This window comes from Haliotis asinina, chromosome 3, assembly GCF_037392515.1.
Source record: "Haliotis asinina isolate JCU_RB_2024 chromosome 3, JCU_Hal_asi_v2, whole genome shotgun sequence".
NCBI lineage: Eukaryota > Metazoa > Mollusca > Gastropoda > Lepetellida > Haliotidae > Haliotis > Haliotis asinina.
The window spans coordinates 60,512,283-60,528,447 of NC_090282.1; the positions used below are offsets into that span (position 1 = coordinate 60,512,283).

General features: G+C 39.9%; 1 protein-coding gene across 1 annotated transcript; it reads left to right on the forward strand.

Annotated features, from left to right (window-relative positions):
- Nucleotides 1-12,523: 12,523 nt before the first annotated feature.
- Nucleotides 12,524-13,354, forward strand: LOC137276952 (uncharacterized). Its single transcript, XM_067808608.1, has one exon. It carries the CDS (start codon nucleotides 12,524-12,526, stop codon nucleotides 13,352-13,354), a length of 831 nt encoding a protein of 276 aa, XP_067664709.1.
- Nucleotides 13,355-16,165: the final 2,811 nt, after the last annotated feature.

The following is a 16,165-nucleotide window of genomic DNA, read 5'->3' on the forward strand; positions in this document are numbered from 1 at the left end:
TCAATAGACTTGTAGTTTGTATACAGTGTTCAAGATATAATGTTAAAGTCATGGTTAGTACAGGTGGTGTAGGTGTGGCTAAATGGGGAGGTGGAGGCCACAGTTTGGATAGACTTGTAGTTTGTATGCAGTGTTCAAGATATAATGTTAAAGTCATGGTTAGTACAGGTAGTGTAGGTGTGGCTAAATGGGGAGGTGGAGCCCACAGTTTGGATAGACTTGTAGTTTGTATGCAGTGTTCAAGATATAATGTTAAAGTCATGGTTAGTACAGGTGGTGTAGGTGTGGCTAGATGGGGAGGTGGAAGCCACTTTGGATAGGATTGTACTTTGTATACGGTGTACAAGATGTAATGTTTAAGTCATGGTTAGTACAGGTGGTGTAGGTGTGGCCAGATGGGGAGGTGGAAGCCACTTTGGATAGGATTGTACTTTGTGTATGGTGTACAAGATATAATGTTAAAGTCATGGTTAGTACAGGTGGTGTAGGTGTGGCTAGAGGGGGAGGTGGAAGCCACAGTTTCAATAGACTTGTAGTTTGTATACAGTGTTCAAGATATAATGTTAAAGTCATGGTTAGTACAGGCAGTGTAGGTGTGGCTAGATGGGGAGGTGGAGGCCACAGTTTGGATAGGCTTCTAGTTTGTATACAGTGTACACAGTTGTAATGTTAAAGTCATGGTTAGTACAGGTGGTGTAGGTGTGGCCAGATGGGGAGGTGGAAGCCACAGTTTGGATAGACTTGTAGTTTGTATACAGTGTACACAGTTGTAATGTTAAAGTCATGGTTAGTACAGGTGGTGTACGTGTGGCTAGATGGAGAGGTGGAAGCCACAGTTTGGATAGGATTGTAGTTTGTATACAGTGTTCAAGATGTAATGTTAAAGTCATGGTTAGTACAGGTGGTGTAGGTGTGGCTAAATGGGGAGGTGGAAGCCACTTTGGATAGGATTGTACTTTGTATATGGTGTACAAGATATAATGTTTAAGTCATGGTTAGTACAGGTGGTGTAGGTGTGGCTAGATGGGGAGGTGGAGGCCACAGTTTCAATAGACTTGTAGTTTGTATACAGTGTTCAAGATATAATGTTAAAGTCATGGTTAGTACAGGTGGTGTAGGTGTGGCTAAATGGGGAGGTGGAGGCCACAGTTTGGATAGACTTGTAGTTTGTATGCAGTGTTCAAGATATAATGTTAAAGTCATGGTTAGTACAGGTGGTGTAGGTGAGGCTAGATGGGGAGGTGGAAGCCACTTTGGATAGGACTGTACTTTGTATATGGTGTACAAGATGTAATGTTTAAGTCATGATTAGTACAGGTGGTGTAGGTGTGGCCAGATGGGGAGGTGGAAGCCACTTTGGATAGGATTGTACTTTGTATATGGTGTACAAGATATAATGTTAAAGTCATGGTTAGTACAGGTGGTGTAGGTGTGGCTAGATGGGGAGGTGGAGGCCACAGTTTCAATAGACTTGTAGTTTGTATACAGTGTTCAAGATATAATGTTAAAGTCATGGTTAGTACAGGTGGTGTAGGTGTGGCTAAATGGGGAGGTGGAGGCCACAGTTTGGATAGACTTGTAGTTTGTATGCAGTGTTCAAGATATAATGTTAAAGTCATGGTTAGTACAGGTAGTGTAGGTGTGGCTAAATGGGGAGGTGGAGCCCACAGTTTGGATAGACTTGTAGTTTGTATGCAGTGTTCAAGATATAATGTTAAAGTCATGGTTAGTACAGGTGGTGTAGGTGTGGCTAGATGGGGAGGTGGAAGCCACTTTGGATAGGATTGTACTTTGTATACGGTGTACAAGATGTAATGTTTAAGTCATGGTTAGTACAGGTGGTGTAGGTGTGGCCAGATGGGGAGGTGGAAGCCACTTTGGATAGGATTGTACTTTGTGTATGGTGTACAAGATATAATGTTAAAGTCATGGTTAGTACAGGTGGTGTAGGTGTGGCTAGAGGGGGAGGTGGAAGCCACAGTTTCAATAGACTTGTAGTTTGTATACAGTGTTCAAGATATAATGTTAAAGTCATGGTTAGTACAGGCAGTGTAGGTGTGGCTAGATGGGGAGGTGGAGGCCACAGTTTGGATAGGCTTCTAGTTTGTATACAGTGTACACAGTTGTAATGTTAAAGTCATGGTTAGTACAGGTGGTGTAGGTGTGGCCAGATGGGGAGGTGGAAGCCACAGTTTGGATAGACTTGTAGTTTGTATACAGTGTACACAGTTGTAATGTTAAAGTCATGGTTAGTACAGGTGGTGTACGTGTGGCTAGATGGAGAGGTGGAAGCCACAGTTTGGATAGACTTGTAGTTTGTATACAGTGTTCAAGATATAATGTTAAAGTCATGGGTAGTACAGGTAGTGTAGGTGTGGCTAGATGGGGAGGTGGAGACCACAGTTTGGATAGACTTGTAGTTTGTATACAGTGTACACAGTTGTAATGTTAAGGTCATGGTTAGTACAGGTGGTGTAGGTGTGGCCAGATGGGGAGGTGGAAGCCACAGCTTGGATAGGCTTGTAGTTTGTATACAGTGTTCAAGATATAATGTTAAAGTCATGGTTAGTACAGGTGGTGTAGGTGTGGCTAGATGGGGAGGTGGAGGCCACAGTTTGGATAGACTTGTAGTTTGTATACAGTGTACACAGTTGTAATGTTAAAGTCATGGTTTCTACAGGTGGTGTAGGTGTGGCTAGAAGGGGAGGTGGAGGCCACAGTTTGGATAGACTTGTAGTTTGTATACAGTGTACACAGTTGTAATGTTAAAGTCATGGTTAGTACAGGTGGTGTAGGTGTGGCCAGATGGGGAGGTGAAAGCCACAGTTTCACTAGACTTGTAGTTTGTATACAGTGTTCAAGATATAATGTTAAAGTCATGGTTAGTACAGGTGGTGTAGGTGTGGCTAGATGGGGAGGTGGAGGCCACAGTTTGGATAGACTTGTAGTTTGTATACAGTGTACACAGTTGTGATGTTAAAGTCATGGTTAGTACAGGTGGTGTAGGTGTGGCTAGATGGGGAGGTGGAGGCCACAGTTTGGATAGACTTGTAGTTTGTATACAGTGTACACAGTTGTAATGTTAAAGTCATGGTTAGTACAGGTGGTGTAGGTGTGGCTAGATGGGGAGGTGGAGGCCGCAGTTTGGATAGACTTGTAGTTTGTATACAGTGTACAAGATGTAGTGTTAAAGTCATGGTTAGTACAGGTGGTGTAGGTGTGGCTACATGGGAAGGTGGAGGCCACAGTTTGGATAGGCTTGTAGTTTGTATACAGTGTTCAAGATATAATGTTAAAGTCATGGTTAGTACAGGTGGTGTAGGTGTGGCTAGATGGAGAAGTGGAATCCACTTTGAAGAGGATTGTACTTTGTATATGGTGTACAAGATGTAATGTTAAAGTCATGGTTAGTACAGGTGGTGTAGGTGTGGCAAGATGGGGAGGTGGAGGCCACAGTTTGGATAGACTTGTAGTTTGTATACAGTGTACACAGATGTAGTGTTAAAGTCATGGTTAGGACAGGTGGTGTAGGTATGGCTTCATGTGGAAATGTTGACCAGTGTTTGTATAGGCTTGTTATTTTTATATCCGGTTTATCAATGATCTGAAAATCAGTATATGAATTGGAAAAATGTTTCTCATGATTGTCTAAACATCATTAAAGCAGCATCATTCCTATTGTTGAATAAATATGTTTCTTTTCATTTATGCTTTGAAAATACACATCTGTTTGAGAAAAATAGATACTTGTAAATACTAATATCCTGAGTTCTTTTTATTCTTTTTTCTTTACAAATGTGATGAGAGAAATATATTATTTAAGCTTACTTTGGTCTTTTGTTGTCATTCATACCCAAGGCAGTTTAACCCCAGGTGACACCAGAAATGGGTTTCCTATGTTGGATTTGAACCTCTGCTCTGAGGAAATACTTCACCAAACCAGTCTACACCATCTGCCATTCCTAAAGTAGATCTAGGCTAAACAAGAAAATATGGTGGTAAATGCCAGATGTATACCCAGAAAGTAAAACATTTGAGCATTTGTTAACAAGAACTACTTGCAAAACTCTATCAGTCCAATTTCATCAAAATTGTGGGAAGTAAGCCAGAGCCAGACAATCAAATGTTTGATGTCATGAGCAAAGACAGTCCAGATGGTCATCATTGAAATCACCCATTGATATAAACTTTGACATTTTGCCTTGATACTTAAATCTGTTTTCATGCAATATAATATGGTGCTCTCATCCTCAGATATTGAAGGTCTTTGCTCAGTCTTTAAACCATACATGTTTCTGGCCTACTTACACCCACATTGAAACTGTGAGTCTATGATTTGCTTGTTGGTTGGATGATGCCACACTGTATTGGAGGTGTATGCCTGTCTGGAGACGGCAAACCAGTGTTGAACATGATGAACACCAAGTGACACTGGAGCAGGTGACATGCAATCAACCAAGTCATTGTATCCATTTAGTCAGCTTATTCACTAATCCTATGTTGCTGGGGATGTTTTCTTTTCCAGAATCCCAGCAGAGTAATAGGTATATATAAGCATATCATCAGATATATCATGATACAGAGATAATTAACTGTTGAAATCTGTAACAAGACTGACAACATAGTTTTTGGAATTCCTTTCCTATATTTCTATTATTTCTGCAACATGCACACACACATGCATGCACACACATTAAAGTGTAGTTGCTGCAGAGCACAAAGAACTAGCCGTAATTTAAGTCTTTATTTGGAAGACTTTCACCTGTGTTGTGACCGAGATCTAGGTGGGGTTTAAGGGACTTCTATACCCTGAGAGGTTACTGCATGTATCATGTTTTACTGTCTCTGTGAAAAATGGAGACATTTTTGAAAACACTTTTCATGGATGAGTGAGTGGAGAATAATGCTATATTATAATGCAGTTTATAATATCAGACAAATGATATCAGTGATAGCAGGCACAGTAATGTGTGTGGGATATTGCAAAAGTAACTTGAGATTATATAACTGCTGGCTAAGTTTTTAGCTTCTGATTCTATTTTGGCTCCTTCCATTGATAATCTATTGCACCACTTATGGTGTCATACAGTGGTGGACAATATTGATGAGCTTCACCTTTATAGTGAGAGATGCCCATATGTTACTGCTAGTGAAACCCATAGGTATGGGTTGGATGTAATAAATCTAGAAACGTATTCTAGGCATCCGGATTCGAACCCTGGTGTAAGGTTTCCTCAAGTTTGTAATGGGATTGCAGTAACATATGACCATTATGGTCGTGACTTGAGTTCTGGTTTAGTCGCCTCTAGCAATATTCCGTCACTGGTGACCACTGGGGTTTACAACAAATGCTTCCTCCAGGAGGCAGCTAAGGCCCTGACCAGAATGGTGGTTTTCCAGGACTAAAGTATCACATCACGTCGTCTCCATAATAATAGAGTGAGTGAGTAAGTAAGGTTTTACTCTGCTTTTAGCAATATCATGGTGGGGGGACACCAGAAATGTGCTTCACACATTGTACCCTTGTGGAGAATGGAACCCAGGTCTTCCGCATGACCAGCAAATGCTTTAAAACTAGGCTGCCCCTCGTCTCCTATTGAATGCAAAACAATAAGGTGACACAAATCTGTTTGTTTGACATGTCACGATGATGAAATATATTTTTCACTCAGTTTTATACAATCTGATTTTGTCATAACAGATTTAATTTCTGTAAATTGGTTTTACTAAAACCAGATAGTGAATGACAACTGTAATTTATTTGTTTGTTTGTCATTTACAGAGCTACCAACTTGGAGTCTACTATGTTGCAGAATGTTAAGAATAACTACATATCAACATGTATATATATCAACCCAAAATGACAACTTCTAGTTCCCCATCCCTAGTGAAATCACCCCTACAACGTAAAACAAACAACAATCTGGGTGGGTTCCAATAACATGATGAACAAGACCCTGCCTCACAACCACCCCAGCTGGATGTTTTAGTTACTGTACACCTGAGAAAATGTGTGTATATCATGATGAGGAGGACAGACCCACCACACTCTGGGACCAAAATCAAGCTGACCACGTCTCTGGACCACGTCTGGACACTTCTGGATATCTGTATCCGCCAGAGATCTAAACTGACTTAGTGTATGGTGTAAAGGAAGAGTATGGTATTTCATTAATGAAATGATTTGTGAAAGAGTATATATGTGACCACAGTATTGAAGAAATGTTTCATATGTGTATGAAGTACTAAAGAAACAGTGAAACCATGGGTGTTGAAACACACTAGCACCATGTTTGACTGCCAGAAGCTGCATGGAAAGTCTGTGTCCCACACGCACTCTGTTGTTGTGTTTTGGCATTTCGCAGTGTTATTGATAATTTCAAGTCAAAGAATATTGAATCAGTTGCTTCTCTGCATGTTCCAGCATGTTTAAAGTGCTCTAAGCAAGCAAAAGGTTGCATGTACATTATGGTATTAATGACTCCACCAGTTTAGCTTTGTATATGACTATCAAATTTTAGGGTGTTCCCATACTTTTTGTTTGTAGTATATTTATACTTGTTTCTTGAATAAATAAACTCTTCCAATATTCTTTTTTTTTTTTTCCCATTTGGGTCATTCCATCTAACTACAGGGGTATCAAGGGTTCATATGTAACAGCAATTAACCATGACATATTTAGTTGACTGTAGTATGAATGTAGTCTGTAATAGGTTGTTTGACTAATGGGGTGACACCGAAATCACCTGGTCCGATCCTGAGTGGCACTTGCTTAGTACGGGCTTCATGCATCACAAAAAAGTCGTTGCAAACGATGTGGTCACACTTATTTGTGTGACTTTATTTCATGTGCATGCTGAAGAAAATAGAAATTTGGTCAGAGATTTATATGTTTGGTTTCGTGATAGCCAATGAGTAATAGACCCAAAGGTGGGAGGATTGGCAGGTGTGCATGTTGCGAAAGGAGGCGCGTCTTCTTGCAGTTTTCAGAAAGTGCCAAGTGATGACGAATGCTCTCAGACATTTGCATTTTAGTGAAACCCACGCGCAAAGATGTGATGCTGAAAAACTAGGAGCAAAAACAGAGCGATCAGAGATAGATTCGAACCCATTATCATAGGTTTCTGCGAGTTCAAGGGCTGAAGCTGCGCCATCAACGATAAAACTATACACATGTCATGGAAAATGTTCGTTTGAATGTTTATTTATATGCCGCATTCAGCAATAGTCCATCTGAATGAAGGCTGGCTTGAACGAGTAAAGGAGAATAGATGTATGCCATTTTTAGCAATATTACGGTAGGGGACACAATGACAGGGCCGTAGGTAGGGCACACAATGACAGGGCCGTAGGTAGGGCACAGGACAGATGCCACCCCCATGTACATATGTAACTGTGTGTTTGCGAGTCGGCTTTTTGCATAAGCTCTCAGACCCATTCGTAACCCATTCGTGACCCACTCGTCTTATTCTCGCATCATCTCAAAAAGCAACTCGGACCATTTACTAGGGCATTTTTCAGCAACAGTATTTTCAATCATAGTTTACAGGTGCTCATTTGTCAATGCAAGAACAAATTTAAGTGGCTAGTTTAGTTCTCAAAACTTTTCAGAGGTCTTATATACGTCTCTTCTGTCAGCATTTGTTGTTTGATTTAAACAGAGACCATATAATAGTAGGTGTGGCTAAATGCGGAGGTGGAGGCCACAGTTTGGATAGGCTTGTAGTTTGTATATGGTGTAGAAGATGTAATGTTAAGGTCATGGTTAGTACAGGTGGTGTAGGTGTGGCTACATGGAGAGGTGGAGACCACAGTTTGGATAGGCTTGTAGTTTGTATAGAGTTTTCAAGATGTAATGGTAAAGTCATAGTTAGTACATTAGGTGTAGGTATGGCTAGATGAGGAGGTGGAGGCCACAATTTGGATAGACCTGTAGTTTGTATACAGTGTACACAGACGTGATGTTAAAGTCATGATTAGAACAGGTGGTGTAAGTGTGGCTTCATGTGGAAATGGGGGCCAGTCTATGCTTGTTATTTTTATATCCAGTTTATCAATGATCTGAAAATCAGTATATGAATTTCAAAAATGTTTCTCATGATTGTCTAGACATCATTAAAGCAGCATCATTCCTATTTTTGGATAAATATGTTTCTTTTCATTTATGCTTTGAAAATATACATCTGTTTGAGAAAAATAGATACTTGTAAATACTAATATCCTGAGTTCTTTTTATTCTTTTTTCTTTACAAATGTGATGAGAGAAATATATTATTTAAGCTTACTTTGGTCTTTTGTTGTCATTCATACCCAAGGCAGTTTAACCCCAGGTGACACCAGAAATGGGTTTCCTATGTTGGATTTGAACCTCTGCCCTCAATGTGATGAGGAAATACTTCACCAAACCAGTCTACACCATCTGCCATACCTAAAGCAGATATGGGCTAAACAAGAAAATATGCTGATAAAGGCCACATGTATGCCCAGAAAGTAAAACATTTGAGCATTTGTTAACAAGAACTACTTGCAAAACTCATCAGTCCAATTTCATCAAAATTGTGGGAAGTAAGCCAGAGCCAGACAATCAAATGTTTGATGTCATGAGCAAAGACAGTCCAGATGGTCATCATTGAGATCACCCATTGATACAAAATTTATAGGTGTGTAACTCAGTTAAACACCATCGACCAGACTAAACTTTGGTATTTTGCCTTGAGAAGTAAATCTGTTTTCATGCAATATAATATGGTGCTCTCATCCTAAGATGTTGATGGTCTTTGCTAGGTTTTAAACCATACATATTTCTGGCCTACTTACACCCACATTGAAACTGTAAGTCTATGATTTGGATAATGCCACACTGTATTGGAGGTTTATGCCTGTCAGGAGACGGCAAACCAGTGTTGAACATGATGAACACCAAGTGACACTGGAGCAGGTGACATGCAATCAACCAAGTCATTGTATCCATTTAGTCAGCTTATTCACTAATCCTATGTTGCTGGGGATGTTTTCTTTTCCAGAATCCCAGCAGAGTAATAGGTATATATAAGCATATCATCAGATATATCATGATACAGAGATTATTAACTTTTGAAATCTGTAACAAGACTGACAACATAGTTTTCGGAATTCATTTCCTATATTTCTATTATTTCTGCAACATGCACACACACATGCATGCACACACATTAAAGTGTAGTTGCTGCAGAGCACAAAGAACTAGCCGTAATTTAAGTCTTTATTTGGAAGACTTTCATCTGTGTTGTGACCGAGATCTAGGTGGGGTTTAAGGGACTTCTATACCCTGAGAGGTTACTGCATGTATCATGTTTTACTGTCTCTGTGAAAAATGGAGACATTTTTGAAAACACTTTTCATGGATGAGTGAGTGGAGAAAAATGCTATATTATAATGCAGTTAATAATATCAGACAAATGATATCAGTGATAGCAGGCACAGTAATGTGTGTGGGATATTGCAAAAGTAACTTGAAATTATGTAACTGATGGCTAAGATTTTAGCTTCTGATTCTATTTTGGCTCCTTCCATTGATAATCTGTTGCACCACTAATGGTGTCATACAGTGGTGGACAATAGTGATGAGCTTCACCTTTATAGTGAGAGATGCCCATGTGTTACTGCTAGTGAAACCCATAGGTATGGGTTGGATGTAATAAATCTAGAAACGTATTCTAGGCATCCGGATTCGAACCCTGGTGTAAGGTTTCCTCAAGTTTGTAATGGGATTGCAGTAACATATGACCATGTTGCAAAAGGTTGCATGTACCTTATGGTATTAATGACTCCACCAGTTTAGCTTTGTATATGACTATCAAATTTTAGGGTGTTCCCATACTTTTTGTTTGTAGTATATTTATACTTGTTTCTTGAATAAATAAACTCTTCCTATATTCTTTTTTGTTTTTTTTCCATATGGGTCATTCCATCTAACTACAGGGGTATCAAGGGTTCATATGTAACAGCAATTAACCATGACATATTTAGTTGACTGTAGTATGAATGTAGTCTGTAATAGGTCCTTTGACTAATGGGGTGACACCGAAATCACCTGGTCCGATCCTGAGTGGCACTTGCTTAGTACGGGCTTCATGCATCACAAAAAAGTCATTGCAAACGATGTGGTCACACTTATGTGTGTGACTTTATTTCATGTGCATGCTGAAGAAAATAGAAATTTGGTCAGAGATTTATATGTTTGGTTTCATGAGAGCCAATGAGTAATAGACCCAAAGGTGGGAGGATTGGCAGGTGTGCATGTTGCGAAAGGAGGCGCGTCTTCTTGCAGTTTTCAGAAAGTGGCAAGTGATGACGAATGCTCTCAGACATTTGCATTTTAGTGAAACCCACGTGCAAAGATGTGATGCTGAAAAACTAGGAGCAAAAACAGAGCGATCAGAGATAGATTCGAACCCATTATCATAGGTTTCTGCGAGTTCAAGGGCTGAAGCTGCGCCATCAACGATAAAACTATACACATGTCATGGAAAATGTTCGTTTGAATGTTTATTTATATGCCGCATTCAGCAATAGTCCATCTGAATGAAGGCTGGCTTGAACGAGTAAAGGAGAATAGATGTATGCCATTTTTAGCAATATTACGGTAGGGGACACAATGACAGGGCCGTAGGTAGGGCACAGGACAAATGCCGCCCCCATGTACATATGTAACTGTGTGTTAGCGAGTCGGCTTTTTGCATAAGTTCTCAGACTCATTCGTAACCCATTCGTGACCCACTCGTCTTATTCTCGTATCATCTCAAAAAGCAACTCGGACCATTTACTCGGGTATTTTTCAGCCACAGTATTTTCAATCATAGTTTACAGGTGCACATTTGTCAATGCAAGAACAAATTTAAGTGGCTAGTTTAGTTCTCAAAACTTTTCAGAGGTCTTATATACGTCTCTTCTGTCAGCATTTGTTGCTTGATTTAAATAAACAGAGCCACCTTTAATAGTAAAACATTTAGAATTAGAATTTTCAGGATTCGGAATAATGGTTACATTTTATTCCATCTGAAGAAGACATAGGTGTTGTAGTTAACGGTTGTACATATGTAAATATATCAACAAAATATTCATTTGTGTAGTGTCAAGTGAAATCCACGCTTTGAAGCCAAACCCGACTTCATAAACATTAACTTCAAATACAACTATCACAGTTTATACGTCTACGCGTCTTTCGTGGTTTTGCGGTTTAGGAAGGTCCTACCCAGAGTTCATCCGGCGAACCAGCATAGTATATTATGCTAGTCATCGCTTAGCTAGGGTACATAGCGTTCACTACATGAATAGTATCTTAGCTAGTCATCGCTGCGCTGGAGTGTGGGAAGGGAGATAACTTGAAATACATTTTAGAGTAGCCTCCCTTTCACCTATTACCGTAAGAAAAGGGTATTTTTTTTCTATTTTTAGCATGTGTATTGTAGGAGAAATAGCGCTGGTTCTTATCCAGAATGTTTTGTAATTTCCTTTAGATGTATATGTTAGAACAAACATGTTTACCGATGTTGCTAGGGTAACGGTTGCCAAGTTCAAGGGCGGCCATTACGAATCTTCGTTTATCGAAGCGTAACATTGCTATCACACCTGTGTTTTTCAGCAGTTTCTACGACATATCTGAGCTCCTTCACTTTCTTCTTACTACAGTAAGGTAATAAATTGTATTTCCTGTACAGATACAAACTTTTGTTGCTCAAATATTTACAGGTATACTTTTGTTAGCAATTAAACATGAGAGTTCATCCTTGACAACAGACAAGCTGTATTCGTTTCTACACCATGCACGACTGTACATGGAAATGACTAAACTAAACTTTAACACTTAAGTAAGGTACCATTGCAATAAGTATGACAAGCGACAGATCTCACTTGAGACTGTTAGTCACTATTTGATTCAGGTTTTAAATAAATTTACTGATTAATTCAGTTCAGTTCATACATGATCATACTTGCATAGTAGACTCTATATTCTATTTTACAGATTTCTCTTGTGAGACTTGAGTTTGGAGTTGAAGACTCTAGTATAACCTTGAGTTGGTGCAAGAGAGAAAAACTGTGAAGGTAACTTATATGAACTGATTTAGTCATTGGTGTTAGACATTGCCCCTCTCAAAAATCCACAAATGTATAGAATAGATTAATACGTTTTTTGCTGTTCCAGGAATGTGTGTTACATTAACAGAACTACTGACACCTCAGAGAGATACAAATACATAACATCAGATATTGTATATCGACTCATTAACATTCATTTGAAGATATCATGAAATAAAGTGTATTATGATTTCATAAAGGTCTCTTTTCGGCTAGATTTCAGAATACTGGCACCTTCTGCCATCTTTCAAAGCAACAGAGTTAACGTTTAGTTAGGGTTAGGGTTGGCGTTTGGTTTAGAGTTTGGTTAAGATTAACACTAGGTATCGAGTGCTCTATAACTGTAACCTCTTTTCTAATAACTTGTACTTGGAAATGCATCTGAAATATACTTCAGAACCACAAGATGTTGTGTCCCAACGAGAGTTGGGTGAGCCTGGGTGACTTTCAGCCTCGCTGTACCTGTCTCTACCCCCACACAACTTGGACTGATGCAGCCATCCCCTCTAACAACAATAGGTCCATCAGCCCCACTAGTCCTACCTCTAGATCATCCATGTTTGGCACTAACAGACCAGACAGCCCCATCAGCAAGTATCTAGAAAACCAGGAATCCTTCTTTTATCCTGAATGTCCCAGATTTAATTCATATTTTGACACCGATGATGTAACATCAAAATTTTTATCAGGCACTCCAGATAACTGGTCTATCAGCCCCAGTGATGAGTCTCTCCCAGCCAGCACCAGTCCCAGCCTGACCAGCATGAGCTCCACCAGTCTTACAGACCCCTTCCCCAGCTCTTCTACCCTCTTCCAGAATTCAGAGGAATTCTACAGTGATCTACTTCCCTCCCCATCTTCCAGCACCACCTCCTTGAACTATGGCACCACACCTAGCAGATCCCTGAAATCAGACATGTCAGGTTTGCCAGATGACATCAACCTCTCAGATATAGTTTCTAAAGACATCAGGTTCGGTAACACCTGTGACCTTTTTCAGGATGGACCACTACTGACCTCAAGCTCCATGTCTCTTCCTGTCAGCCCAGTGAGCAGCTTCACCAATCTGAGTGAGTGCAATGTGTCCTGCAGTTTGACCAGCTTGGGCCACCAAGGAGTGTCACTTCCAGTCCCCAGCAGGAGACCTGGGCCCCTGAACAAGATGGTGAATAGGAAGAGAAAGAGAGATGAGGTTAAGGATGTAGAGGTGAAGGTTTGTAAGAGGGCCAGGCTATAAGTATGGCAGTAAAGTATTTGAAAATGTTTGAAGTATCTGTTTTACTAACATTAATTGCTTACTCTTTAGTCATCAACATTTTGCTCTGATTGATGTGTGTTTCCTCTGAAACTATTTATGTGAATGGAAGTCACTACTCTAGATTGTAAGAACTTTATGCCCATTTCCTATCAGTGTCCTGAAATTGTGTTCCATTCAGCAGTTGCTTGTCTTGTTTTAGCTTCAACATTGGTCCCTACCAGCGGCTTTTTGGCTGTCTTCTTGGCTGTAGTTCCAACCTATTTAAATGAAAGCCCTAATCATAGTGTACCAAATGATACAAATAATGGAATCACTATTCTGGTAAATTGAATCTGGCATTAGCCCCATGGACGAGACATAGTTTTGTACTACATTTTACTCCATTACGAATGGAGTACATAGGCTGTTCAAAATAGATTGGTGTGCTACTCTTAATTAATGTTAACCTTGGGCTTTTTATTTGAATACAGTGTAGAAGATATAATGTTGAAGTCATGGTTAGTACAGGTGGTGTAGGTGTGGCTAAATGGGGAGGTGGAGGCCACAGTTTGGATAGGCTTGTAGTTTGTATACAGTGTTCAAGATGTAATGTTAAAGTCAAGGTTAGTACAGGTGGTGTAGGTGTGGCTAAATGGGGAGGTGGACGCCACAGTTTGGATAGGTTTCTAGTTTGTATACAGTGTTCAAGATGTAATGTTAAGGTCATGGTTAGTACAGGTGGTGTAGGTGTGGCTAAATGGGGAGGTGGACGCCACAGTTTGGATAGGCTTGTAGTTTGTATACAGTGTTCAAGATGTAACGTTAAAGTCATGGTTAGTACAGGTGGTGTAAGTGTGGCTAAATGGGGAGGTGGAGGCCACAGTTTGGATAGGCTTGTAGTTTGTATATGGTGTAGAAGATGTAATGTTAAGGTCATGGTTAGTACAGGTGGTGTAGGTGTGGCTAAATGGGGAGGTGGAGGCCACAGTTTGGATAGGCTTGTAGTTTGTATACAGTGTTCAAGATGTAATGTTAAAGTCATGGTTAGTACAGGTGGTGTAGGTGTGGCTAAATGGGTAGGTGGAGGCCACAGTTTGGATAGGCTTCTAGTTTGTATAGAGTGTACAAGATATGATGTTGAAGTCATGGTTAGTACAGGTGGTGTAGTTGTGGCCAGATGGGAAGGTGGAGGCCACAGTTTGGATAGACTTGTAGTTTGTATATGGTGTAGAAGATGTAATGTTAAGGTCATGGTTAGTACAGGTGGTGTAGGTGTGGCTAAATGGGGAGGTGGAGGCCACAGTTTGGATAGGCTTGTAGTTTGTATACAGTGTTCAAGATGTAATGTTAAGGTCATGGTTAGTACAGGTGGTGTAGGTGTGGCTAAATGGGTAGGTGGAGGCCACAGTTTGGATAGGCTTCTAGTTTGTATAGAGTGTACAAGATATGATGTTGAAGTCATGGTTAGTACAGGTGGTGTAGTTGTGGCTAGATGGGAAGGTGGAGGCCACAGTTTGGATAGACTTGTAGTTTGTATACAGTGTACACAGTTGTAATGTTAAAGTCATGGTTAGTACAGGTGGTGTAGGTGTGGCTAAATGGGGAGGTGGAGGCCACAGTTTGGATAGGCTTGTAGTTTGTATATGGTGTACAAGATGTAATGTTAAAGTCATGGTTAGTACAGGTGGTGTAGGTGTGGCTAAATGGGGAGGTGGAGGCCAGAGTTTGGACAGGCTTCTAGTTTGTATAGAGTGTACAAGATGTAATGTTAAAGTCATGGTTATTACAGGTGGTGTAGGTGTGGCTAAATGGGGAGGTGGAGGCCACAGTTTGGATAGGCTTGTAGTTTGTATATGGTGTAGAAGATGTAATGTTAAGGTCATGGTTAGTACAGGTGGTGTAGGTGTGGCTACATGGGTAGGTGGAGACCACAGTTTGGATAGGCTTGTAGTTTGTATAGAGTTTTCAAGATGTAATGTTAAAGTTATAGTTAGTACATTTGGTGTAGGTATGGCTAGATGAGGAGGTGGAGGCCACAGTTTGGATAGACCTGTAGTTTGTATACAGTGTACACAGACGTGATGTTAAAGTCATGATTAGAACAGGTGGTGTAAGTGTGGCTTCATGTGGAAATGGGGGCCAGTATAGGCTTGTTATTTTTATATCCAGTTTATCAATGATCTGAAAATCAGTATATGAATTTCAGAAATGTTTCTCATGATTGTCTAGATATCATTAAAGCAGCATCATTCCTATTTTTGGATAAATATGTTTCTTTTCATTTATGCTTTGAAAATATACATCTGTTTGAGAAAAATAGATACTTGTAAATACTAATATCCTGAGTTCTTTTTATTCTTTTTTCTTTACAAATGTGATGAGAGAAATATATTATTTAAGCTTACTTTGGTCTTTTGTTGTCATTCATACCCAAGGCAGTTTAACCCCAGGTGACACCAGAAATGGGTTTCCTATGTTGGATTTGAACCTCTGCCCTCAATGTGATGAGGAAATACTTCACCAAACCAGTCTACACCATTTACCATACCTAAAGCAGATATGGGCTAAACAAGAAATATGCTGATAAAGGCCACATGTATGCCCAGAAAGTAAAACATTTGAGCATTTGTTAACAAGAACTACTTGCAAAACTCATCAGTCCAATTTCATCACAATTGTGGGAAGTAAGCCAGAGCCAGACAATCAAATGTTTGATGTCATAAGCAAAGACAGTCCAGATGGTCATCATTGAGATCACCCATTGATACAAAATTTATAGGTGTGTAATTCAGTTAAACACCATCGACCAGA

Excerpts from the sequence above, each read along its gene's own strand:
- LOC137276952 (XM_067808608.1), top strand. The coding sequence starts at position 12,524 with ATGTTGTGTCCCAACGAGAGTTGGGTGAGCCTGGGTGACTTTCAGCCT.